Here is a 26,655-nt window from a genome sequence, read left to right as displayed (position 1 = left end):
GGGAGTCAATTCAGGGGATATTCTGGAGGTAATGGATGCTCTATCTGTGCATATCCAGAAAGGAGGTGGTAAAAGGCTTATCAATCTAATAATATGTTTCATTTTAGTATTCATTACATGATATTCATTTGACAAATGCTTCTTCAAAATGGCATAAAAACACCTCCACATGAACAATCAGTGCCATCAAATTGCAAACAAATACCTTTTTTCACAATAACAAGGCTGTTCATAAATTGACGTTTTTACTAAATGCTCATGATAGCTATAGGGTTATCTGCAAGCTCAAGTCTAACAGCTTCAATCAAAAGCAGCATCCAGATTGAGTTAAATTCATGCTGAGAACTTTCTAATTAGTCGTTACTTCCATTTTATGCTATACATGATTTCAGATAGAAATTTACATTTAATTGTACTTTTCATGTAGCTATTGACAGCTATTGTTACTTTACAGATTAAGACATCACATACAGTATGTTTACATATTACACTGCTTTCAGGGGAACACAAAGTGACATTAGTCCAAAATACACCACAATAGCAAAAGATACCGCCTTGACCTGGACCAGGATGATACAACAGTTCTGCATTCAGATTGTGTTCTAGCACCAAATTGCCTTTGATGGCAACATCACAATCAGCTTTTATCATCCCCTTTATACAGCTGCATTTCTCTTTCAATCTGTTATGACACCTGTGTTTGATTGCAAACACAGGCCTCAGCTCAAATGTGGTGTCGCTAATTCAGGCAATCATTGTGTTAACATCAGGCTACAATAATCTTGTTACTTCTCATCAGCCCATCTGGTCCTTAGAAAGCAGTCTACTCTGGGGACTGACTTCTTGGATGAAGTTGCCTTGTGCTTGTGTATTAAATAAAGACAAAAAGTGGCTGTGTTCATCATGTGGTTCCAGGTACATGAGGTAGGTATGTTAGAAACCATTCCATAATACATTGGGACAGCTCATTTTATGTGCGTATGTGTCATTGTGCTTTTTACTATTACTCTGGATCACACTGTGCCCCAACATGTCCATTGTCACAACTGTCAAATTAGACATCCCCAGTGATTGTGCTCAGAGCTTGTCAACTTGTCTATGTTACTCCACTATTCCACATGGTGAAGGTGTTGGGCAAAACTATGCAAAAATATCATCTCTGAATAGTAAAGTGCCTGATTGTTTCTGTTTTAAGGGACGTTTTGAGATTTCAGTCATATGTCATAAGAAATTTTAGCCCTCCCATTTATCCAGATAGTTTTTGAACAACTGAGTTTTGCTGTAATAAGAAAGCATCATTTCAAAGTGCCCATTAGTGCTTCAAATCATGTGGCTTCTAGACCTCCCCTTCCATAGTCCTCGATTAGCTGTGATTTGTTCAATGCAGTAACATTTTCTCTTCCACAGAAAATGAAAAGTAACAGAATTGACAGCTTTGGTAATTTTGAAGAGATGGAGTTTACCCTTTTAGCTTCTAACACTAATATTTCTAAAATACTAATTTAAGTTACACTTGGCAGTTACTAATAAAAACTGTTTTAGTACTTATTGCATTGTAAAATGGTTGCCTTAATATAATTTTATATACAAGTTAAAATATGTAATTCATTGTTGGCAGGCTGTACAATCCCTTTAAAATGACATATCCAGTGAAATATTCATATTTCACTTTATTTAAATTCAATATTTCTATACAGTGTATCACAAGGGTTTTGTGTGTAAATAAGAAGGGGCTCAAAGCCGATCCTTGGTGCAGTCCCACCTCCACCTTGAACTCCTCTGTCACCCCTACAGCACACCTCACCACTGTCTTACAGCTCTCATACATGTCCTGCACCACTCAAACATACTTCTCTGCCACTCCAGACTTCCTCATACAAAACCACAGCTCCTCTCTCGGCACCCTGTCATACGCTTTTTCCAAATCTACAAAGACACAATGCAGCTCCTTCTGGCCTTCTCTGTACTTCTCCATCAGCATTCTCAAAGGAAATATTGCATCTGTGGTTCTCTTTCTTGGCATGAAACCATACTGCTGCTCACAAATGCTCACTTCTGACCTCAGCCTAGCCTCCATTACTCTTTCCCATAACTTCATTGTGTGACTCATCAGCTTTATTCCTCTGTAGTTTCCACAACTCTGCAGGTCTCCCTTGTTCTTAAAGATGGGCACCAGTACACTTCTCCTCCATTCCTCAGGCATCCTCTCACTCTCCAAGATCTTGTTAAGTAGCCCAGTCAAAAACTCTACTGCCACCTCTCCTAAACACTTCCATACCTCCATAGGTATGGAAGTGTCCCACTTCTTCTTAGCTAACCTTTTCCTCTTAACACACTCCTGAACTTCCTCATTCCACCACCAAATCTCCTTATCTGCTTTCCTCTTTCCAGATGACACACCAAGTACCCTCCTACCTGTCTCCCTGATCACTTTAGCTGTAGCTGTCCAGTCATCTGGAAGAACCACCAACATGTCCATTGAAGTCTGCCCCAATCACCACTCTCTCACCACTAGAGATACCCTGAATCACTTCATCCATCTGCCTCCAGAATTTCTCCTTCTCTTCTAACTCACATCCCACCTGTGGGGCATAACCACTGACAACATTCAACATCACACCTTCAACTTCCAGCTTCAGACTCATCACCCTATCTGACACTCTCTTCACCTCCAGAACATTCCTAGCAAACTCCTCCTTCAGGATAACTCCTACTCCATTCCTCTTTCCATCCACACCATGATAAAACAGCTTGAACCCTGCTCCTAATCTATAGGCCCTGCTACCTTTCCACCTGGTCTCCTGAACACACGATATCCACCTTTCTTCTCTCCATCATATCAGCCAACTCTCTAGTTTTCCCTGACAAAGTCCCTACATTCAAAGTCCCTACTCTAAGTCCTACACACTTCCTCTTCTCTCTTTGCCTATGAACACGCCTTCCTCCTCTCCTTCTTCAACCAACAGTAGTCCAATTTCCACTGGCACCCTGTAGGTCAACAGCACCAGTGGCGGTCGTTGTTAACCCGGGCTGTGACCAATCCAGTATGGAAGTTATATTTGTGATTCGTATGTTTGATTTGGCTTAAATTTTATGTTGGATGTCCTTCCTAAGACAACCCTCTGCATTTACCCGGCCTTGGGACCTGCACATGAAGACACTGGATTGTGCCCCCCTGTGGTTGCATTTTTCAGCATGTGTTTGAAATAGTTGGAAAAATTCCATCCATCCAGTGTATTGTTTTCTGTGAATGAGTGAACAAGATGACTTTCACATCATTTTGAAGCAAAAGCTGTAGGCTAGAAGATCCAGTTCTCCAAAGTCTTGTGAACCAATGTTCTGTTTGTGTTTTATGGTCTTATTTCAGTGATTAAAAATTGTAGGTTTTCACTAAATGCTGTTTTCTCAAAAACACAATCATGTATAAACTTGCTGCTCACATATTATTGTAGCCCGGTTTGTGCTGATTACAGTATTATCAGACTTTAGCCAGTAATTTAAAAGCAACTGAAAAAAGCACAAATGTCAGAGCATGTCAAAACTTGTCCAGGGCCCCAAAACACCCTCAGACCTCAGAGGGTTAAACACTATAGAGCAGCATTTTACCGGCTAAAGGGGAGACTGAAGGGAGTAACTCCCCAAAGCAAACAACTGAAAGAGGCTGTGGGGAAAGCCTGACAAAGCATCACAAAAGAATACAAACCTTTGGTGATGTCAGTGGGTCACAGATGCAGTTATTACAAGCAAAGGATTTGCAACTAAATATTAAGTCTACAGCAAAAATAAAAGAATTGGCCTCACTGTTCCAATTCTTTTGGAGGAGAGTGTATGAGTAGATTGTTAACTTTTCTGTTGGAAGGTCAGACAGATGACTGCAAAAAGCACAGCAGAAATATATGAAATGACCAAATGAAACACAAAACAGGTGAAATAAGTGGAAAATGACTGCAGAACGATGTAAAATGAGTAAAAATGGACACAAAACAGACACAAAACAACCACAAGAAAACACAGACTCAAAGTCATGTGGTTGCTCCATCTGTGAGTCTTGTTTTGAGGAGTGTGGGAGAGGTGGGGGCATCTTACATGTGCCCAGCCAGAGGCCCAATGTCTCCTAATCCATCCATGTATAAACTCCACATCAAGAATTATGTCTCCATGAGTGGTGTTAACTTGGACATTGATAAAAAATAATCTCTTACCACACAAGTTCTAAAGTTTTTGATAAATATTTTCTATTTGATTTAAATTGAAATAGGCCAAAATGAAGGTTCCTTGAAGGCTGCCTTGTGAACGGGTTATGGGTGTTTTCATTTTACTGTAGCGTTTTTAACTGGATTTTCTGTCTAATGGCACCATCTAGTGGAGAAACACTGACATAGCAAATTCAGGTTGGCCCTGAAACACCTGTCCTTTAAATCATTCCGTTTTTTTTTTATTTTAACTGTGAAGTGGTGCTGAGAGGTGGAGTGAGCTGTATCATGAGGTACTTAGATCACATGTACTTAAAGTCTGTTATTTCATTATTTGATCTTCACTTGACCCGGCAGTCTGTGGAGCTGGAACAGTGACAGTTGAAGCTTAGCAGTGAAAAATAACACTTGGCACTGAAAACAAAATTGGAAGTGAAAAATAAAACATTGGCAGTGAGACATTAGTTTAGAAAAGAAAAAAAGTTTGGTATTAAAAAGTATTGATAGTGAAAGAATGGCGTCCAGGCCGACAGCTGTCGTTTGCCCGTGAGGGACCCCCTCTCCTTGGGCCAGGGACCCCCTCTCCTTGGGCCAGGGACCCCCACTCCTTGGGCCAGGGACCCCCACTCCTTGGGCCAGCGACCCACTCTCCTTGGGCCAAGACCCCCACTCCTTGGGCCGGCGACCCCCTCTCCTTGGGCCGGCGACCCCCTCTCCTTGGGCCAGCGACGACCCCCTCTCCTTGGGCCGGCGACCCCCACTCCTTGGGCCGGCGACCCCCTCTCCTTGGGCCAATGACCCCCACTCCTTGGGCCGGCGACCCCCACTCCTTGGGCCAATGACCCCCACTCCTTGGGCCAATGACCCCCTCTCCTTGGGCCAATGACCCCCACTCCTTGGGCCTGCGACCCCCTCTCCTTGGGCCGGCGACCCCCACTCCTTGGGCCGGCGACCCCCACTCCTTGGGCCAGTGACCCCCTCTCCTTGGGCCAGTGACCCCCTCTTCTTGGGCCAGTGACCCCCACTCCTTGGGCCAGTGACCCCCTCTCCTTGGGCCAGTGACCCCCTCTCCTTGGGCCAATGACCCCCTCTCCTTGGGCCAGTGACCCCCTCTCCTTGGGCCAGTGACCCCCTCTCCTTGGGCCAGTGACCCCCTCTCCTTGGGCGTTGTCCCTGTATGTAAACAAACTCACACAACACAAACAAAATCCTGCTGCCTCTACAGCTACTACTCTATGTTATTCTACTTCTCTAAATCGCCTTTGACCTTTTACACTCACTTTAATCATCATACTATCGCCTAAACTAATTCATATAACTAATTCATTATATTGCAACTAATTCATTCGTATTGTAATCATCACCCAGGCCTTTATTAAATTCCAACAATCGTCATTAATAAAAACCTACATCAACAAAACTGAGAAAATTGTAATTCTTTCAGTGTTAATACTTTAATTTATTAATTTTTTTAGTAAAAATTCTTCAATGCCAATGTTTCACTTATCAGTTCTGATTTTGTTATTTTTTATTCCCAGTGTTATTTTTCGGTGCTGAATGTCGCTGTTCTGCCTACACAGAAATCTTTCCGGTCTGCCATTTTGGAGACGGTCCCAAAGTGTTTGACGGATTGCCACGCCCCTTTTCGGAGACAAGTTGGTGATTGGACGCTTCAGATGAAGGATCAGAGGAAAGGACGTCTCATGTCTCTTTACATGTTTTTCCTTTGCTCTCCTATCCTTCCTCGCATCTCACGCGGAGGAGCCCAAACGCAAGTGAGGGAAACATAGAGGGAACGAAATATTACGTTTATTAACGAATTGCCCTTAGAAGTGGCACTATCCACACTAAAGCCCTGGCTCATTTTTAGAATTTCATTTCATTTGTTGACTTTCACAAACCGAGTGAGCTTCTTGGTGAATAGAGGATCTTCGCAGACCTCGGGCTATTGACATATGGAGGGTTTCTGCATTGCGGCTCTTGGGCCGGCTGTTCTCCGGTAAAGACGACGTTATCACGTTGTAGTCTGACGGATCTTCAAACAGACAGTGTCACAGACGGAAGTAAACCGTCAGCTGCGTGCCGCTGTTTACGCACCGTTTCCTGTCCACGGTCTCGGTAACAAACCGACAGCGATGTCTTCGTCCGCCGCACGAGACACCGCCGTGAAAAAGAAGCACGTTCGCTTCGCCAGCATGGAGGACGACGACGACAACGACGACCAGGAGGAGGACACCCTGTTTGACAAGAAGAAGGACACCGGGCGAGGGCTGAAGAGTGCGCTGAAGGCGGCCAAGAGGACAGCGAAACCGCCGGGATGCGACGACCGGGTGGAAGTGGTCGGCGGAGCAAGACGTGGACATGGGGCGTGCGGCCGCTGGATGGTCACCCTGGTTCTCTGTGCATCCTTCCTGGGCCTGGTAATGTGGGGGTGCACTGTGGGCACGGTAGCTAAGCCTGAGCTGCAGTTTAGTTTGTGGCCTTAACACGACCACAGTCCGTGAAAGGGCATCTGTGGGTTTCCGCAGGCCTTCCGTCCATTACCTGGAGCGTCCAAATGTGTCAGCAGGTTGTCCCGATGCTCTGTTCAGCCCAGCTGTCTCTTCTTTATTCTAAGGGATTTCTTTATAGTCTGAACACAAAGCGATGAGATACAACAGTAGTGCGTGAGGACAGTTGAGGTGTCGCACATATCGTCTTATTCTCAGAGTAAACGGTGTCGGTGCAGAAAACCTTGACGTTCTGACCCATGAAATATCTGTGACCAGTCTTCCACTCTGCATTATTTCATTAGATGTCAAATATGCTCAGGTGACATAGTTGTAAAACATGTTTTTCCACCTCAGGAGACAAGTGAAATCCTGCATACACCTGCTTCCTTTATTTGCCCTGGGAGTGGGGGCAAGTTCAGTTCCAAAACATAGACAGAGAGAAACTTTACCTCTACTTGGCATCTTTTCAGAGAGATCCCCGCACCGTAGTGGTTATGGGTAAAGAAAATAAAAATCCATAAGACTAATGACTAGTGTACATGCCGATCCTCCGAGTTTATTACACAGTTTTATCAGTGCTCATTCAGCATGTTGCTTTAGTTACTGCTGTCACCTCAGGAGCTTATTAAGATAAAGCATGAATAGAGAGTCTCTGAAATCAGCACTATGTAAATAACTAGCTCTTTGAATGTGCTTCACAAAAGGTAGATACTTAAAGTGCATAAAGTGGATGAGATCTAGCCATAGAACCTTCCCTGACCAAGTATCACCCTGTTGTTGTTGTTGTTCTAGGGTATGTGTATCTCAGTTCTTGGCCCCACATTTCATGACCTGGCTGTGAATGTGAAGAAGAACATCAGCAACATCTCCTACGTCTTTGTTGGCCGCTCTGCAGGATACATTGGAGGGTCCCTCTTAGGAGGCCTTCTCTTCGACTGCATGAATCCCCATCTCCTGCTAGGTAACTCTTCCTTGGATAAACATGTTGAACAACATGGCCTCCAACATGGCAGTGTATGACTCATAGGGCTGCTCCATTATGGAAAAAAATCATAATCACAATTATTTTGGTCATTATTAAAATCACAATTATTTTACATGATTACTCATTGACTTTGGAAATATGTTGCATTTATTGAACAAAACAATAAATTATCCTTCAAACAATTAATACAAAATATATTCAAATGTATAAAAAACATAAAAATAAAGGCAAATAAGATCAACAGTGTAGTGCACTTCCACAATCTCTTAAAAAGAAGTAAGACATAAAAATCAAATATCAGATGAAATAATAAATAAATTAGACAAAGATAAGCTTGCTCACGTATGTGCCTTAACAAGCTAATTGATCACTATGTAGTGAAGGACGTTGTGAGGTTGTTCTTTCTGTTTCTTTTTATTAGTTGGTCATATTAAAAAGTCTGTGTTAAAAAGACTTGTGGTGTTACCAAGCGGTGCCAACACCACCGTGTAGCAAATCTTGCACATAATATGTTTTTCATCCACGTCTGCTTCTTCTAATCCAAACTGTTCCCAAACAGAAATGCTTCTACCTCTTTTGTTGACCAAAGACTTCTGTGGCTGCTCTCTTTCCGCCATCTTCACTGTGCTGATTTTAAATGCCACCAGATACCACATACGCAACAACAGTATAGGCCGAGAGAGTTTGGGCTTCTTGAGGGGCGAAAGTGGACATGTGCGTCATTAAGAACACAGGCCAAAATAACTTGGAAAACAGAATACTCTTTTTTTTTTTTTCTCTATTATATAGTTTTTGTGATCGTTGAGACCCGAAATCACAATCAAGATCCAATTAATTGCACAGCCTAATGTCTCATATCATGCAATCTTTGGTTGTAAGTCGTACACTGTGCCAGGTGCATGGTCTGCACATCCCCTTGGATTAATATCTGCTGAGTATCTCACAGTTCTCACAGACACTTTAGACCTCCTGTGGAAAAATAAAGACCTTTTTCTGTGGTTCTGTGTCTTTCAGGTATTTCTATGCTGATCACAGCATTTGGAATGTGTGCTATCCCTTTCTGTAATCAGGCTCTGCTGCTCACTGGCTTCATATCCAGCATTGGGGTTTCTATGGGTGTTCTGGATACAGGTAAAACAGCACTTCATGAGTAAACAGTAGAAGGTGTGCTCACCTGGTGGGAACACACACAGTCTGTAATTCAGTTCTGGCCTGTTTAGTGAAGACCCTTCACAGCTTATATCTTTGCAGATGTTTCATTTTATTCGCTGGTTAAAGGTGTGTTTGATTTGGGACTTGTTTAACTGACGTATTGTGAACTTTCCTAGCTCCACTGCCCTTGCTGGGACAGGTCTTCCTGCTTCTTCATGATTTTTAATAGATATACGTGTAGTGAATTGGAGCATTTAATGCACATTATATCAAACAGCAGTCGTGCAGACAACCTAAATTGCCTACATAACCTAGTGCATAACCATGTTTTGTGTTAATATCTCACAGTGCATGGGGACTTTTACTTCTGCAGTGTTTGTCTATCAAGAGGCACAGCTTTCAGAAATATGGGAAAGTTTATGGTATAGGGAAATGTGATGTCGGTGCAGCACACTAAGACTTCATCTGTGTTTCTCTCCTCTTTGTTAGGTGGTAATGTGCTTATACTGAACACTTGGGGCGATCAGGCGGGCCCTCACATGCAGGCTCTGCACTTCAGCTTTGCAGCTGGGGCCTTTGCGTCTCCGATCATAGCCAAGCTGCTGTTTGGGAATGATGGGAACAGCAGCCTGGGAGCCCTACCGAACAACATCACACCACTGCCCACCACCGAGCACGTTACCAAGGCCCCTGATCTTCACGCAGTCTTCCGCTACTTCTACAGCAGGAGCACCACCCTCAAATCCATGTGGGCCTACATTGTGATCGGCTTCTTTATCTTTCTTGTATCTTTCCTCTTCTTCATCTTCTACTTTCGTGGCATCATGTCAAATGACAAACCTCGCACATCGTCTGGAAAGCCTCTGGTGGCGAGATATCACACGGCTCTTGTTGTCCTACTCTTCTTCTTCTTCTTTGCCTACGTAGGTGCTGAGGTGGCGTACGGCTCCTTCATCTTCACCTTTGCCAAGGACTATGCCCACATGCATCAGTCCCAGGCAGCCGGGCTGAACTCCTTGTTCTGGGCAACATTTGCTGCCTGTCGGGGACTGGCCATCTTCTTTGCAGCCTGTGTGTACCCAGCCACCATGATCCTGCTCAGCCTGGTGGGCTCCACTGTCTTCTCTTTGCTTCTCTGCCTCTTCAGCAGGGAGAAGGTGGCATTGTGGGTTTGCACCAGTTTCTATGGGGCGTCCATGGCCACCACCTTCCCCAGCGGCATCTCCTGGGTGGAGCAGTACACCACAGTGACGGGCCACACAGCAGCAGTCTTCGTGGTGGGGGCAGCACTGGGTGAGATGGTGCTGCCTGCTGTTGTGGGCTTCCTACTGGGGAAATTCCCAGATCACCCCCTGCTGATGTACCTGTCACTCATCACCTCCACCTTTACCGCCATCCTTTTCCCAGTCATGTATAAGCTGGCCTCGGCCCCCAGCAGCCAGAGCAGAAAACCCCATGCCAGAGGTCGGCCAGACACTGACGACAGTGAATACAGACAGGCACTGCTGGACTCGGGAGCCAATGATGAAGAGGAGGAGGAGGAGGAGCTGGACAATGAGGCTGACCAGTGGAATGACGCAGACTTTGAGGTCATTGAGATGGATGACACAGCGAGTCTTGTAAATTCGCCCAGTAAGACCTCCTCTCCACCTGATGTCACCAGCGTAACAAGGAGCGCTGCTGCTGCCGCCTCCAGCACCCAAGTAACAGAGGCTGCAGGTGGAGCCTCGTTCTCAGACACCACCTGTCTGGTGGGAGACTCCCCTAGACGCAAACTGCTGCTTTCTCTTGACAGAGAGAAGAGAGACTAAAATCTTCTAAAAAATCCAAGTGGCTGCTGATATCTCACTAAACAGTAGAAGAGCCATGCCTCACCATGTCTGTGCTCATTTGAAAACAGCTGTATTTATGTACAGATATGATAACTGTGCAGTGAAGGGAACACTGGCTACTGTCTGAATCATGAGCAGCTTCTAAAAACGTACTCTACAGTATGTCGACTGGAGAGTTTGCACAGTCTCAGCATCTTCTAAAGCTGTTGGACCCCTTCTGGACTCCAGAGATGATCTTGAACTACACTGATTTGATTGAATTGATTGATTGATTGAATGAAATCTGATTCTCTACAAGGATTCTGTGTTGGCCTGCTGCCATCCACAGTGAGGGGAACACAAGTCCTGCGGCTGGTAGGAAGTGCCTTGCTCGAGGACACGAGCACACTGAATGAGTTGACCCAGGGACACTGGCCCCCTTCATCTTTCTGCAATCCTGCTGCCAAAAACTGACATTTTAAAAAGGTAGTTTCATTTTGCACTACTTGGCAGTGAATGCTTAATGATCGTTGTGCGGCCCTTTTGTGAAGAGCAGACTGTGTTGTCATGGACTGTGTCACGTGGTTCTTCATCATATGTGCTGTCGCTGTGATTCATCTGAATTTGAACTGAATCATTGATAGAAAGCATTTTAATACACTGACATTTTATTATATCAACCTCACACCTCCAATCACAGCAATGTCCATTAAAAACAAACAAAAAAAAAACCACCTCCATCAGGTTTTTTTTACATTTATACAAATACACAGATCTGTGTATGGAGAACTGAAGATCAGATGCTGACATACTTGATGGGTTTTTTTTTTTTGCATGTAAATTGGAAACATACATAAAGCCATATATGCACAGGGAAATAATAGACTATTTATGACATAAATTATCAAAATACAGTATTGCAACAGTCCCAGATTTAAAAAACTCATATTGTTTCCAGTTCCCACACTCTTGACGTGTCAACACTGGCAAGATGGACTTGGGACAGTCAAGGTTAAAAATGAAAAAGGTTAAAGATGAAAAATGACATCCTTTAACAGGATGCATATAAACAGATTTGATCGCATTCATAGCCGGAGATTTAGTTTTTTTCTATGCTAATACACAGTGAGATTATAGATGGAGCTATACAGGAACTATGTACAGAAGACTGCAGTCAATACAAAAATTAAGAAAATTTGATTAGTGGTTTGAATGTAGTTTGTCTTGAGAACTGTAATAGGTTCTTTAAAAAGCAATGACTTTAAACGCCTACAACTCATACAAGACACAACAGGTCGTCCCTGACTGGACTACACCTAGTTCCATGACAGGCAGTCTGTGGCTGTATCACCAAAGACATCAGCTTCATTCAGCCCATAGCAGCTAATGGAGATGGCAGCAAACAAGCATAGAGACAGACCAGCCCTAAGGAGAAGGGACCCTGCCCATACTGCCTCCCCACAAGAGGCTTGAAGCAGACAGTCTGCTCATGCAGAGATACTTGTATAACAAATAAATGACAAGAAGAATGAAAACCCAGAAGGGTTCATGGAAGCACCATTTAAACTATTACAACTGAATGAACAATTAAACACTGAGATGGGGGTGAGACAGCAATTAGCACCAAATTAGTAGAGTGCTCCAGGTATTAGGAGCCAATCAGAACTGCCCCAGCAGCTGTCGGAGGTAGGGGGCCTTGGAGAGCTGTCTGTTGACCCGGGACAGCTTGTAAAGGACAGGACAGTCCAGGGACACACAGGGCACCTGCCGCTCTGCACAGCCACTACAGTTCCTGCAGATCTGGAGACAAATACCATCACACATGATGAGGACAGGATGTGTACAATAATATTTACTCCTTACCTGCCCTTTCACTTAGTAGTAACTGGAATAATCTCCACTGGCCAAATGATTATTCAAAGGAACATTATTTGTATATATTAAGCAGGCATCTCTGAGGTCCCCCTTAGCTGCAGACTTACCTTTAGCAGCTGGTCTTGCTGACTCTCCCACTGCCTCATGTCCTGGCAGAGCGTAACAGCGACTCGCTGGGGTTCAGCACGGCACCGTGAACACACGCCCAGCTGGGTCAGCTCGTCGCACACAGGGCAATGAAGCGTGGTGAAGTATTGGGAAATGGTTCCCTTCCTCCCCACTTCCTCTCTGGCCACCGCTGAAGAGCAGGACACCTTCTGGATCTGGACAGAGGCGAGGAAAGCATCAAAATACAACTGAAGAGTCATGTCTCCATTCTAGTTGCAGCATATGTAGTAGAATTAGCACTGTCACACACCAGACCACATTCAGGCTGTACAGTTACATCATTTTTCTCTAAAGTTACTTATCCCAACAAACACCAACAGAATGCTATATTTACAGAGCTTTAAGAGAAGTCTAAGTTGTCCTGTAAGCTTTAGCAGAAGGTGGTTGGTTTCAGTTCACTTGTGGACTGCACTTCACTTCAGTTTCACTTTGTTTCTGCTGATGATGTGCCTTTTGATGGCCAGATGCAAAAACCAAACAAACAGAAGGCCACAGTCATTCAGATTTGTTGCATCGGAGCAAAGACAGTTAGTTTGGTGAACTCCGCCTCAGCTCTACCAGCAGGGGGCATGTGTGCTCTGTTGGAACAGAAGCTGAGTCCAGTGTTGACACAAAGAGGCAGCAGCACTGCAGTTTGATGAGTCTCAGCTGATCCTGAGCAAGAAGCAGAAGATGCTCCTCATCTATTGTTCTCTCTCCCACAAATGCACTGGATTAAACCCCCTCTGACTGTGTGGTTTTATTCAGTAATAAAGATCCTTTTGTCTCTCAGTTTAAGACTGAGATCGTCCATCATCCATCAATGTTTTTAAACCACAAATTAAGTTTTGAAATCCAAGCTCCTTCAGATGTGTTAGTGCCTTTATTATGTTCCTCGTGCTGTCTTCTTTCATTTATTTTATATAACTGGATTATTATGAGCAATGATTAGAATTGCCTCCAAATTGTTAAGGTAGTTAAAATAAAAAATTTTTAAAAATTGCTGTTCATTTCCGGACATGGATTGCATGTTTGTTGGGCTTTGTCCTCTCACCCTAGGGAGCTCCTGGTACCAGCTGAACACGTCTACTCCGATCAGCTGGAACATGCGGGCCAGGGGAGGGAGGATCTGCTTGGTGATGTAGTAAGTGGCGTTGAGGCGGAGGCCAGGGTCCTGCAACACCTCCATGGGTCGGCGCACCAGCTGAATGAGGGGCACACCGGGCAATCCGTACACGACCACGTACGGCACTCGCTCGCCCACTCGTGGCTCTAGGCGGCGGTCATATGCCATCATACGCCTGAGGCAAACACAAACAGTCGAACCTATTGGTTAGTCTTTTTTGAACCTGTGCTGTGATGCAGCTCTTCTAGTGGAAACTAGACCCTTCACCGTTACTCGCTCAGCTGTGTCAAATCAATGCAGCAATATCAGGAATCAACATGCCAGGTTCTTTGTGTTGCTGTGCTGATAATACAGGAGATACACTGTGCTAGCTCATGAATGAGACTGAATATTCCCTTCCTCCCCATGCATCTGAAATCTGATTTTTTTCACCCATTAAGAGCGGGGTTGCCTAGCAACTGAGTCAGGTACAGTACATGCAGACCAGTGCAGCCAGACAATGAGCATTGTGGGGAAGGAGTAATTGGATTCACACAGTACTGTAACTGACAGCAAGCTTCTTTCTCACTTGCTGCTCTCTGCATAAACACACACACACAAGCAAACATTCATCTAAGTTAAAGTTGACTTTCTCTGATTTTGTTTTTTTGGTTTTTTTTGGTGTGTTGTTTCTCTGCAAGTGTCTTTCCTGTAAATCCCCAGTGACAGTATACACACACACACACACACACACACACACACACACACACACAGACAGACCTGGTGAGCTCCAGTGCGGGGACACAGGCTCCGGGCCGGTACGAGCCACTGCCTCTGAACTCCTTGGAGAAGATCAGGTCCTGCATGCTGGCCCGGCCATCTAGAACCTTGACACACTGACGCTGCACAAACTGTTTTACTTGGCTGACGTCTCGTGTCTCAAACAGCAACTTAATTGAACGCTCCAGAATCTGTTAGAATCAGAATAAATAAACACGATGAGGAGGGAAGGACCTAACAGGGAGACAAAGTGGTTAAATTACAGCAGGATTTGTAAAATAAAACCAAATCACAAATACAGGACTGACTTTCTGTTGAATCCCATGGGATTTAAACTCAGTGTGTGAGTATGTGTCAGTATGTCCCTGAGCAGCCGAGGACCTTTTCTCTGATTGACACACATCAAACTGTCTGGCTAAATGAGAGCAGGAAGAAAACTGGCATGGCTGTGATTGGTGTAGAGAAAGGAGGGAGGGAAGAGAGGAGAATAGTTTGCCTGTTACCTTGGAAACAGCAGGGCAGCCGTCACGGCGTACAGTCTCGATCCCTTTGGCATCAAACACAGGTTCTTTTTGGTCAAGGCTCTCATACATATAGCCCACATAACGCTTTTTTGTCTGCAACACACAGGGCAGGTACACCTGCAACACACACACACACACACACACAGGTAACATACCTACCTCTACACATCTATGTGTGTAAATGGAGAAAGACAATTGGCATTACAGCCTGTGTGAGAGTGTTTGTGTGTGTGTGTGACAGTGATGAAGCACTACCTTCTCAAACTTGAGCTTGACAGGCTTGGGATTAGTTGCAGTCACCGCCTCAGCAATCTCGTTACCAATCCTAAAGGCCTGCTCTTTGGTGGCTCCCTTCAGCAAAACAAACATGCTACAAACACATAGAGAACACACATCATTACTACAGTCCATCTACAGTGGATCGAGAAAGCACCCCTTCTCTTTTTCCACCCTTTGTTGTGTTGTATTTTTCATTTTAAAGGAAATGACAGATTTCAATTTTAGATTTTTTAAAATAAATTAGCAAACAATTACAAAGTCATGTCTTTGTCATTGTGAGCTATTTAATGAAGACTACAAAATTTGCCATTTTATCTATTGAAATCTATGAAATGAACAAGATGTGAGGGGAACCTCCAGTAAGACGTGTTGGTATTTATTGCATCCAACTCTGTGACCTCTGTGAATACTGGTTACTTTAGTTTAAACAGGTGTTTGCAGGTGTGCTTTAAAATCTGTCCTTTTGTGAAGAGATGATGACAATGTATTGCTGTGAATTATACAGACAATATACCATGTTTTTTATGTATATGGCTCATCTATACAGGAAATTACCTAGGTAATTAATATACCCACACCGTGTATGCCAAAATACAATGCCCAGTAAGCAATTCCCACACACTCCTGAGACTTAAAACATCCATGCAGTTGATCAACAGTTCATCTCGCACACACAGAACAGATACCCTCATACTGTAAGTACACTTGTCTACTGTCTGCAGAATGATTCATATTTTACTCTCCCTGTTTCAGCACCACGTCTTTTTGGGCTTCAAGTCTATTTCCTTCAGTCTTATGTGTGTAGCTATAGGCATATGTGTGTGGCCCGTGAAGATATAAATGGAGAAATGAAGAAGCGTGACACCTGAAATGCCAAGAGAATGTGTGTCACTGGGAATATCTGCTTTCCTGCTGAGTTCTGTCTGACACACCTAATAAGGATCTCTTCTGCCATGCAATTAATAATTTAAATTATTATTTTAAATTAAAATAAATAAATAAATTTAAAAAAAGGTATTAACAGGAAACACGTTTGGAGCTCCACCAGCTCAGGTGCAATCAGAGACTTTCACATCCTTAGAAAATAGTGACACATCAACAGAGCTGTTCTCAGTGTTAACACACAGGGAGAGACAGCAAAGAGAAATGATAGAAGTGCGGCAGCTGTGGCTTTAGGCTAACACTATCTGGTAAGGGGTATTATGAGCATGTATTTCCTGTATTGCTGCCTGACCTGCTACTTCTTTATTTGATGCATCAGTGACTTGAGAAGTACTAATACTGCTTTACCTGTCGGTGTCACCGTACACAACCCGTGCTCCCCATTTCTTAGTGTCATTGACTAGCTTGATGGCTCTCTCCAGCGTCTCTCTGGCTTTGTGAACGATGCTGTCTCCAACCTGGAAACGACCAGCATCAAGACGCTAATGAACAAATCCCGCAGTAGAAGACTTGGTATATGGTGGTGAAATGGCTGTGCAGAAGCTTCTGCTGGTAAGCATTTTGTCAACAAACCACTGCCCAGATCATTTGCAAGAAAAAAAAAAAATAAAACCAAAAATAAATCTCATGCAAATTTGTGGTGCAACAGCTATGCTGCTTCTCCAAAAAACCACAGATGGCTTCAAATATGGTGAAAGTTGGAATTTGAAAACATGACCAAAACAAAGCTGCTGTCCTCAGCCTTGTTGCCTTTACTTTCTCCACTAAGGTTTGCAAGAGATTTCTAAATCCAAAAAGGTAGAGTTATTTAAATGCTGGAAAATTTGAGGTGATATTAGATCCTTTCTCTATTTGTCTTCCTCACATCCACGGTGCAGACAGCTAACAATAACCTTCGCTGAGCTTACCTCCACACTGGGCATACGTCCAGAGTAGCTGGCAGCAGTGTAGCCAAAAGTGACGTTGGCAATGAGCTTGAGTCCGAGCTGCCGGGCGTCCAGCAGCTTCATCAGGGATTTGTCCTGCTTGTAGGTTTTCATCGACTGCTTCACCATGATCCTTGTGTTGAGAATTTCTTCCAGCATGCTGGGCAGGACTCCTTTACGGACTGTCGCCTGGACATAAGAACAAACGGGTGAGAACAGAGAATGAGTGTATAAAGCTACATTCGACCACAGTGGAACATGCTGCCACCATGATGTGTCCTTTGACAGGGGACAGAGATCTGCCTTGTATTTATTAGGAGTCTTAAGACTAGCAGAAGCCTCACCCTTTGATCGCTCTTATAGCACCTGAATGAAAAAACAAATCTACACAGTTCTGCTATAGGACTTATATCAGTAAACAGTTATTATACAAGTTACCCAGGCTGGTTTATTTAGCAGGATAGGAGCAGACTTATTTTTGGAGTTGTTCTGCAGAAATTTGCAAAAAGTTGAGAGTGATTTAGACACCTTTAGATCAGTGTGTGAGAGAAAAAAATCATTTAGAATTTCAGACATTCAACCCACTACATAGTCTTTAATACACCTGTAGTATGGCTGCAGCATTCACAGACATGCTTCATAATGTGACCAACTGGTTCCCCAGGACAGTATTTAGTGGTGGGTGATATCTCATCAGAGCGGAGGTCAGTGCTGTACCTTGACAAAGGCGATGCCATTGGGTGACACGGTGATGTCGTTGCGGAGCTGGTAGAGGAGCTCAGGAGGAACTCGCAAGGAGGTGCAGCCAAATTTAAACTCATCAGGCCTGAGACAGAGACGTGTGTATAAATATTATTTAACATCATAAATTCTCAACATCTCCCCGGTACTTAATTGGCACTGCCTGTCACCATTGGGCTGCTGCCAGCAAGGTAGCATCATAATATAAATATTATTGCATTACACAAGAATACCCAAGAATGCAACACCTGACAATCAGTTTGGCTACACACATTTATATTCATTCAAATTGGAGAGACTGGAAGTAAAGAAATATTTGGTATTTTTGCTACATTACTTTGAATAGTCTCTCTTCTCTATTTAATTCATAAATACACTGACAGGTTACTTTGCAAAAAATCTCAACAGTGGTATGTGGACTGAAGAATTAAACAAATTAATTAATAAGTAATATTTTCTGACTCAATATTTAAAAGCTTCTTAGAAAGCTGGCACAGTGCAGAATATGAATATTTGAAGGTGCTTTTTTACATGGACACATGAATGTAGTAAGAAAAACAGCAGTTCTTAGGTGCAACTAAAACAGTGTCAATGTTTATTAGGACTTTTATTGATAATTAATTGAACAAGTTAATGAAAATTAAATAACTAGTTTCGAAAATGAAATTTCCAACTACGTCCTATGCAAATTAGACACTTTCTACAGAGTGGAGAATGACAAGCTTGGTGCCAGTGTATTTTTGCCAGGTCCTACGCTTTGTTTCTCTTAGTTTGGAGTAATACATATAAGGATAATTTTCATGTCTGCTGCTGTTGCTATGCAACTACAATAATCCCAGTGAAAAAAATATTTCCTAACTTGCAGTGCTCGCTGCTCTGAGCTGTGAACATGTATAGCTCTCAGCATGGCTGTTCCATTAACAATAATTATGGAAGGAAGGCAGACTTGGATTTTCCTGGCTGCCATGCATCCTAAAGTCAGATCAGTACATGCTGTCACATCCTTACGTTCCCAGGCTGTCCACGTGGCCGATGCAGGTGGAATAGCAGTAGTTGTACGCGATGACAATGGAGGGGTAGAGTGACTGGAAGTCCAGTACAACCACTGAGTTACTGTAGAATCGCGACTCAGGCTCCATTACCAGCGGTATGCACTGTGGCGCCCTCTGCTGGGCTCGCTGCTGGATGCTGGGCGTCACCGCGATGTAGTTCAGAGGCTTGGCCACACGCAGCATCATGGACTCTACACGGTACTGCAGGGATGACAGGAGGACTGTGGTGAAACAAACATGTTTTGAAAAGTACTAGTCTTATTTATTTTTAATCGATATTTCTTTTTCTTGTATTCAAGGTGCTATTCTGCTTTTTTTTTGGAGGCTCTATGTGGAGACATAAAAATGTCAACAGATTAAGCACATTTGTAATTGGCTAGTGAGAGACATCAGCGAATCAACATTACCAGCATGGAGACCAGGCTGAGTATTCACATTACCTGCTGATGTGACATGAATGTGGACCATCAACACAAAAAGATCAGATGTGATTATAAAGAAATCACAGGAGTCCTGAAATACAGTGAAAGTGAAGTGCTTTTGTGTGTCGACACCTGTGATCCTCGGGTCAGAACATGGAAGAACTGAATCCCAAACAGTCTGGCCAGCTCACTGGTTCTGCCAATGATGTCATGCTGCTTCAGAAGCTGCATGGAGCCACACACTTGGCTCATATAGTGGTCAACCATCTTCCACCTACAGTAAAGCATGTCAGCACGTCAGTCATTACAAAAAAATGTATTTACACCGCTATTTACACATGGGAACCTGCCTCTGGGTTATGGATATCTGTTCCAAAGCTCAGCACTTTGGCATTCATGTACCATTAACATTCATGGGAAGAAAAACTTCTAAAATACTGACCAAGGCACAGGTAGTGCTGGTTTAAATACAAATAAACAAACAATATGCTTTGTTTAAAACTGATATCCAAAAACAAGTCTTAAAGGTAATCAGTGTTGGTGTTGGCACAAACCTGTATAAGTCGGTGGTGTTGTCAAACCAGTCGGAGAGCATACGGGGACTGTACAGGGGGAAGCGCTGGTGAAGAACATGAAAAGCCACATTCTCAAAACTGTAGTTGTTCAGCGACACCTGAAGGAGAAAATCCACAGTTAGACCGTTTTCTCAGGGTTGCACTTCGAGGACTTTTACAGGACTTCATTAGGCCAATCAGACCTGGCTCATTTGTTAATGTTGATCAAAGTCAAAGGTTCTGAAGTGAAAACAGCCATGCAATACAATATTACAATTACAAAAAATGAATACCAATTCATGAAAGTATCTCACCCTATCATCCCAGTTTTTAATGTTCTGCTTAAGATACATAAAAGTCTTAATAACCCACCAGATAGACAGTCGGTCTATCTGGTGGGTTATTATTTCCAGTTATGTTGATTATTTCATCAAGCCTTTTGTTAGAGCTTTGCCATCTTATGTATAGGACTGAAGGGACATGGTTAAGGGTTTACAAACTGAGAAATTCAAACGACAATACTTACTTAGTTCACTATGGACATACAGAACCTTTTCACTAATGTGGACCATCAAGGGCCATTAAAAGGACTAGTTTTTTTTTCTAGATAAAAGACCTCCAGATACAATCCCCAGTACATGCTGTATAAGAGAATTAGATACTGTACTTACAAAAAATGATTTTATGTTGGAGAAAGTGTCTAACCTATACTGACAACATAAAGGGACTGCTATGGGGTGTAAAATGTCACCTAATGTTGCCTTGTCTGAGAATGAGTATATTTTCTCTCGAGACAATCCTTTTATTGAAGCATATAAAATTATAGAAACATGATATGATGAAAAATGATATTTTTGCCACTTTTGATGGACCTGTTGAATATTTGCTCCAGTTCTATGACTATATGAACGGTTGCCATGATCATCTTAAATTTACAATCTCATATAAAATGGAAAAAACTACGTTTTTTAGATATTCTTATTTAACAAGATGACACCACTTTGGTAAGAGATCTGTACAAAAAAGAAACTGCCAAATGTGTATTGTTACATGGCCACTCTTTCCATACAATTCATTTCAAAAAATCTGAAAAACAGTGAAAAACAAGCAGAAGAACTAGAACGTAGGTTTAGAAAACATTATAGCAATAAATGGATCACAACAGCTCCAGACAGATTAAATACAATTGTCTCAAGTAAAAAGAGAGACCAATATAAATATAAAATATTCATATTGAATAAAATAAATATAAAATGGATCACAAAATAGTCACAAAATAAATTTCCAGATTTGGAGTGAGTGTGCAGGCATTATCTTTCAGTAGTGAAGTAATTTGGACAGTCTGGCACCTATATAAGGGATGTGCGTGCAACGATGTATTTATCCTTTCTAAATTAAATTGACTGTACATGATTTGGAAATGCACACATCTCTCTATAGAAGGCCTCAGAGTGGCTGGACGGAAGTCTCTCCTCAATGCAAAACACCTGAAAGCTGTGTGGATTTTTTTAAAAAGCACCTGAAGGACCCTCAGACTGTGAAGAACAAGATTCTTTGGTCTGATGAAACCAAGACTGTTTGGCCTCATTTCTAAGAAATATGTCTGGAAGAAATCAGGTGTCTCTCATCAGCTGCCCAATACCATCCCAACAGTGAAGCATGGTGGTGGTAGCACCATGATGTGGGGGGTCTTTTCAGCAGCAGGGACAGTATCGTCTTCCTTTACCTTTTATTCATCTAAATCAGCCATTGAATACCCTTTGAGGGCTCCAAACCCCCAGTTAGGTTTCAGTGTTTTAAGATACAAGACAAAGCCCAGAACAGCTGGGATACATGGCAAAAACAGAGAAATGCCTTTTATAGTGTGTTCTAACTAGAAAGCAATGCACAAAGCATTTTGATCAAAAAACAACTGAACTTACAGCCTAAAGCAACATAAACTGGCAGAGTGCAGACAGCTGTAAACAACTGTATAATATATATAAAAATAATTCAAATAGCACAGATGCCCTCTGCAGCTGAAAAAAAAAAAAATCAAACAGTGGAATCCTTATGGAAAGACTAGAAGAGTGAAAAAAAAGTAGGTCACAATAAAATGGTGACGGCTGACAATAGTGTGTGTGTGAGGGGTCCTGTCAGGAGAACTACCTCAGTTTTCATCACCCTCCACAGGTTGAGTGTGATGCGTCCAACAATGTTGATCTCAGACATTGTGTCAGCTCCGTACTCATCCCTTTCTGCAGTGAAGCGGTTGTCTTTGGAGTCACCTGAAGAAACACACAAAGCCACTTGTAGAGATGAGGAGGGGAGTCACAAGAGGCTCTCCATTTAACTACCACACACGTATGTGTCCTTTGACCTGATTTTCTTCCTTTTGCAATTAGGGATCACTTAAAAACAATCACTTTCTAAGGAAGAAAGTGCCACTCTTTTTAAAAGAGAGGCACACATAGGAAGCAGATATTGCAGTACCTGGTCCTGTCTATCAAGACTCTGCAGGATTAAGTTTAACCTGGAAGTCTCTAATTTTAAACCTGTATTTAACATTCCTTTACAACTTATCTTGGCTTTCTCTGAAACCCACTTAGGTATAATGTCAGTCCACAGAACTGCTCAGTTTAAATCAATACCACTTAAACATGGAATTTCTGTTTCTACAGATGGCCAAACTGACTGCCAGGTCATTTGACTTTCTACATTTTAATAATGTTGGCCACGTCTTTTGAAGACAAGTCTAAAGTATCAAGTCTCAAGTCAGTGTGTGTGTGTGCAACTTAAATTCAAGTTCAAAGTCTAAGTTCCCATGCCTGCTACCTGGCACTCGTGACAGCTGCTGACACAGATCCACTCCGAGTGCTGCGGCCCGCTGGAGGAGGTAACCCCAAGAATTCATCTGCACCTCATATCCCACCAGTATGTCTGGGTCAAACCTGACAGAACACAGCCATGTTAGCTACACAGCTCATTTTCAACTGCAATAAATAGTTTCCGCTTCAAATAAAGACCTTTATTGTATCATTTATCATCTCTGGAATATAAACCACTGTTAGCATAAACTAAATAATACCAGATATGTTTTTTGTCAGTATTTATTTTAAATATACTTCAAAATGTTACTGTGTAATGTGCTTCCACCAGAATTAGATACGTACTGTTCAAAAAGTAACATGTTCAATTCCATACACAGAAACACACACCTCCTCATGATAGTGATCAGTTCCTGAAACAGCATTTTCTCATCAGTGGCATATGTAACTTGTAGCCCAGAGATGCCTGACCTGACCAGCAGGGGAGCTGGTCCTTGGTGACCTCCTGAGGGCATTTAAACAGACTCATCATCGATATGTTCTCAGTCAAAGTGAAGAAAATACTGCATAAATGATGCACAAAGGAATTGTGCTCTAAGAAACTAAGACTTGGTCACACCTTGGTCGCAACTTTGATGGTCTTTGTCAACCACAATGGCACCAGTCAGCCGGGGGCTGTCTGTGTCTGGCAAGGGAGCATCAGAACTGAGGCAGTAGAATAAGGCACAAACGGGGTCAAACTCAGGGTCGGGTTCGAGGTCACGGCGGGTTCTTGCATGGAGTTCCATAGCCATCAGTGTTAGGTACTGGATCTGTGGAGGAAAGACAAAAAAAAAGGAAAAATCAATCTGAAGTCATGTTTTTTTTAGAACTGGATGTTGTGGTTATCGGGGTGTGTTAACTCTGAAAAAGATATCTTTAGAAGAAGCACATCATGTCAAACTTGACTTATTAGATTATATTCCTTTACCTTTTCACTCACACTGCTAGTATAGATATTACCTACATCAACCACAAGATCATGTTGTCTTTTTCCAGCAGCTCATCTAATAATTCTTTTTTGTCACAGCACAATAGTGTGGCCATGACTTTTCCCTCTTAATATCTCGGTGAGTATTGATTGAAAATCCTAATGGATTGTATGAGCTCTATGAAGGATTCAGTTGCAAAAATCAATCATGTAAAGTTAAATTCACAATCCAGGACATCCTCTGGGGGCTCAGTCTGACTGGAAACACTCTAACCACTTATGTCCTTGCTGATTTAATTTTGCCCAACTTCCTCTCGAGTGTTTTTACATATTTTCTGTCTTCTGCTCAGTTTTCAAAAAAGCAAATGCAGATACCACTTATCAACTTTAAACCACATGACTTTTTTCATTGCAAATGAAAAGAGGTTTGAAAGTGACCTGTCAGTCCCAAACTACATAAATGGTGTGTTCTTAGGTGTTTTTTTTTTTCAAATTAAAAGAACTTCTTTTAAAAAAAAAAAAAAAAAAAAAAAAATCAACTAAATAAAACAACTTAACCAAAGTGAGTTTACCAAAAAGAGTCTAAGGTGCAGCTCACCTCATGCAGAGCTTTGGCATCCTGCAGGTTCTGCATGCTGACTTTGAAGCCATAAGAGTTAGCTATACTGGGCCCTTCAATCTGAGAGTTATCTTTCTTTGGCAAATTCAAAGCAGCAAACTGGTTCTGTGGAAGACAAAGACATACAAGAAATATTTCATTGACCAAGGCAACACGGTTATATCAAATGAAGAGGAAACTGATAAAGTTCCATTTAAACAACTGAACATGAATATGGACTGACTTCAGGCATGGGAACACTTCATACAGAGCTCTATACTAATAATTTAAAGCTGTTTCCCTAACCATGTTGGCCTACAATGACATAGTCACTGATGTTGTGAGAGGACTGAAAATTACCTTCATCTGTGTGGTCAATAAAACTCTTCTCAGTGGGTCTGCCTGGCTTCTCCTTCTCTGCTGGAGTCTCTGAGAAATTGGATCCTCTGCAGCAGGAAGAGCAGACACTTTTTAGTCAACAGTATTAAAAAAAGTTGATACAGTAAGTATAATGGTAGACCACAGGGGCTGGACAGCAGTCATAGACAATATTACCCACTGCCCTGTGTTGATAACAGATGAAACTGTTGTTTGCTTACCCCCAGATATGGGTGTGCTGCAGAGTGGCTCCAGATTTTCCTTGCTTCTCCACTGCTTCCTTGTGAGGGGGGTGCTGTGTAGGAGGTGGGGACTAGTACTTCCCTCTTCCCTTTTGCTGACATGAAGAGATGAGGGACTATGATTCTCTCCTAGTCTCTCTAAGGAGTCAGAGTGTCTAGGTGACAATGGTTCTGGAGAGTTTTCTGGGCCTGAGGGGCTAGGCTGACAAGCCTGCTGCCATGGAGGCAGCTCTGGAGACTCTGGAGAGGTCATTTTAATATTGATATCAGCGTTTTCTTCTTCTTCCTGCTCAACACCCCCAACACCTTCATCTGAAACTGGGCTCACCTCTGAAGATTTACACTGAGAGCCTGTATTCTTCATAGGAGAAAGGACTAGGGACAGGTTCCGTTTCACTCTCCTTTGAGTCCTGATACTGGAAGGTTTCCCACATAGCTCAGCCTTGATTGTTGGGTAACAGGAAGCAGTAGGCTGCTCTGTTCTCTCTGGGTTCTCCTCCTCATCATCCAGCCCAGAATCCCCTTTCATCAAACCTGTGTCTCTCCTCAGTTTTTGTAAATTCTCATACTGCTTCCTGGCTTCCAGCCACAGGTGCACATGCTCTCGGCTTGGTGGGTTTTTGCAGGGCAGAATGATGACCTTCTTGTTGCTGGCTGAGGACAGGTTGGGCTTAGGTTGCGCTTTACTTGCCTCTGAGGCCACATCACCCTGGACTTGGGAAGATAAGGTAATAATGGTAGCAGGGTGTGTCATGGCTGAGAAAGCCATCTTCCAAAAATGCAGACCCTCCAAAGACAGGTCTCCGCTGAATTCTGCTAGCTCGTTAGCTAGTCTGGTACCCACTGTCAGCTTACGGCCACCAACCTCCCTGGAGAAAAGACATTATATTTTATAAATCTGCTAAAGAAGTGGAACGTTATCAAATAGAGCCCTATAGAAAGGACTAAAGAGACTTGAAAAAAAAAATAAAACACCTATTAAGTTTTCTTGTAACAAACAAAAATTCTGGTTCTCACTAAAATGCATTGTGTATATTCCTGAGCTCTAATATAAACATATTTCATTTCTCATAAAACAAGCCCATTTAAAAAAATACTACTGATCTACATTTTATCCATACATGTTTACTAGTTAACTTTTCTCTTGGTGAATTGTCACCAGGACCACCTGTCAAACACATAAAAGAATAAAACCTACAGCTGGAATGTATCCTGAACAACTTTCCTAATTAAAAATGTGCATGGTAACAAAATGGGGTCAAATTTGCAGCGGTGGGGAGTAAAGTACAAATTTGACATACTTGCACTTTACTGGAGTATTTGCATTTTATGCAGATGTATACTTGTAAATACAAATATTGGCAAATATTTATATATTTAATATTTTTACTCCACTACATCTGTCTGATAGCAATAACTGTTAGATACTTTTCATTTTACCATTTCAACCTCTTAAGTAAAGGATCTAAATCCTTCTTCCAACATTTCCAATTTGTAAAGGCACAGCTCCATGACACTACCACTGTTGAAAACCCCGCAGTACATTTTTAAGTGAAAACATGTTTCTCTGTAGAGCAGTACTTAAGATTGGGAGCTTCCATAGGAAGGCTCACCATTTTCCTAGCACGTTGCCTTGTATACATTGGTATATATATATATATATATGCTGATAAAACATAC

At 42.5% G+C, this 26,655-nt stretch overlaps 2 protein-coding genes across 3 annotated transcripts in view; one reads left to right on the top strand and one right to left on the bottom strand.

Annotated features, from left to right (window-relative positions):
* The first annotated feature begins 5,903 nt into the window (after positions 1-5,903).
* On the top strand, positions 5,904-11,386 carry mfsd4b (major facilitator superfamily domain containing 4B). Its single transcript, XM_026318032.2, has 4 exons — positions 5,904-6,613; positions 7,478-7,646; positions 8,685-8,801; positions 9,312-11,386. Exons 1-4 carry the CDS (start codon positions 6,329-6,331, stop codon positions 10,631-10,633), a joined length of 1,893 nt encoding a protein of 630 aa, XP_026173817.1. The 5' UTR covers positions 5,904-6,328; the 3' UTR covers positions 10,634-11,386.
* An 873-nt stretch (positions 11,387-12,259) lies between these two features.
* The window catches only part of rev3l (REV3 like, DNA directed polymerase zeta catalytic subunit), a 63,424-nt gene continuing 49,028 nt past the window's right edge, over positions 12,260-26,655 (bottom strand). Inside the window, exons 14-32 of one of the 2 annotated variants that reach the window (XM_026318030.2) lie at positions 24,955-25,844; positions 24,716-24,801; positions 24,356-24,481; positions 23,407-23,599; positions 23,178-23,292; positions 22,795-22,910; positions 22,129-22,247; positions 19,981-20,099; positions 19,559-19,700; positions 18,961-19,205; positions 17,929-18,037; positions 17,194-17,400; positions 16,634-16,743; positions 15,320-15,434; positions 15,044-15,181; positions 14,541-14,731; positions 13,710-13,956; positions 12,616-12,831; positions 12,260-12,433 (exon numbers count right to left, since the gene is read on the bottom strand). In XM_026318030.2, the coding sequence (XP_026173815.1) occupies positions 12,293-12,433; positions 12,616-12,831; positions 13,710-13,956; positions 14,541-14,731; positions 15,044-15,181; positions 15,320-15,434; positions 16,634-16,743; positions 17,194-17,400; positions 17,929-18,037; positions 18,961-19,205; positions 19,559-19,700; positions 19,981-20,099; positions 22,129-22,247; positions 22,795-22,910; positions 23,178-23,292; positions 23,407-23,599; positions 24,356-24,481; positions 24,716-24,801; positions 24,955-25,844 (3,625 nt within the window). In that variant the 3' untranslated portion in view covers positions 12,260-12,292. The remainder of the gene's footprint in view (positions 12,434-12,615; positions 12,832-13,709; positions 13,957-14,540; positions 14,732-15,043; positions 15,182-15,319; positions 15,435-16,633; positions 16,744-17,193; positions 17,401-17,928; positions 18,038-18,960; positions 19,206-19,558; positions 19,701-19,980; positions 20,100-22,128; positions 22,248-22,794; positions 22,911-23,177; positions 23,293-23,406; positions 23,600-24,355; positions 24,482-24,715; positions 24,802-24,954; positions 25,845-26,655) is intronic. The other variant, XM_026318031.2, reaches the window with a different exon arrangement.

Source organism: Mastacembelus armatus, chromosome 24 (genome assembly GCF_900324485.2).
Source record: "Mastacembelus armatus chromosome 24, fMasArm1.2, whole genome shotgun sequence".
In the NCBI taxonomy this organism is placed as follows: domain Eukaryota; kingdom Metazoa; phylum Chordata; class Actinopteri; order Synbranchiformes; family Mastacembelidae; genus Mastacembelus; species Mastacembelus armatus.
The sequence above is the reverse complement of the archived record's forward strand: the minus strand, read 5'-3'. Positions and strand labels throughout refer to the sequence as shown.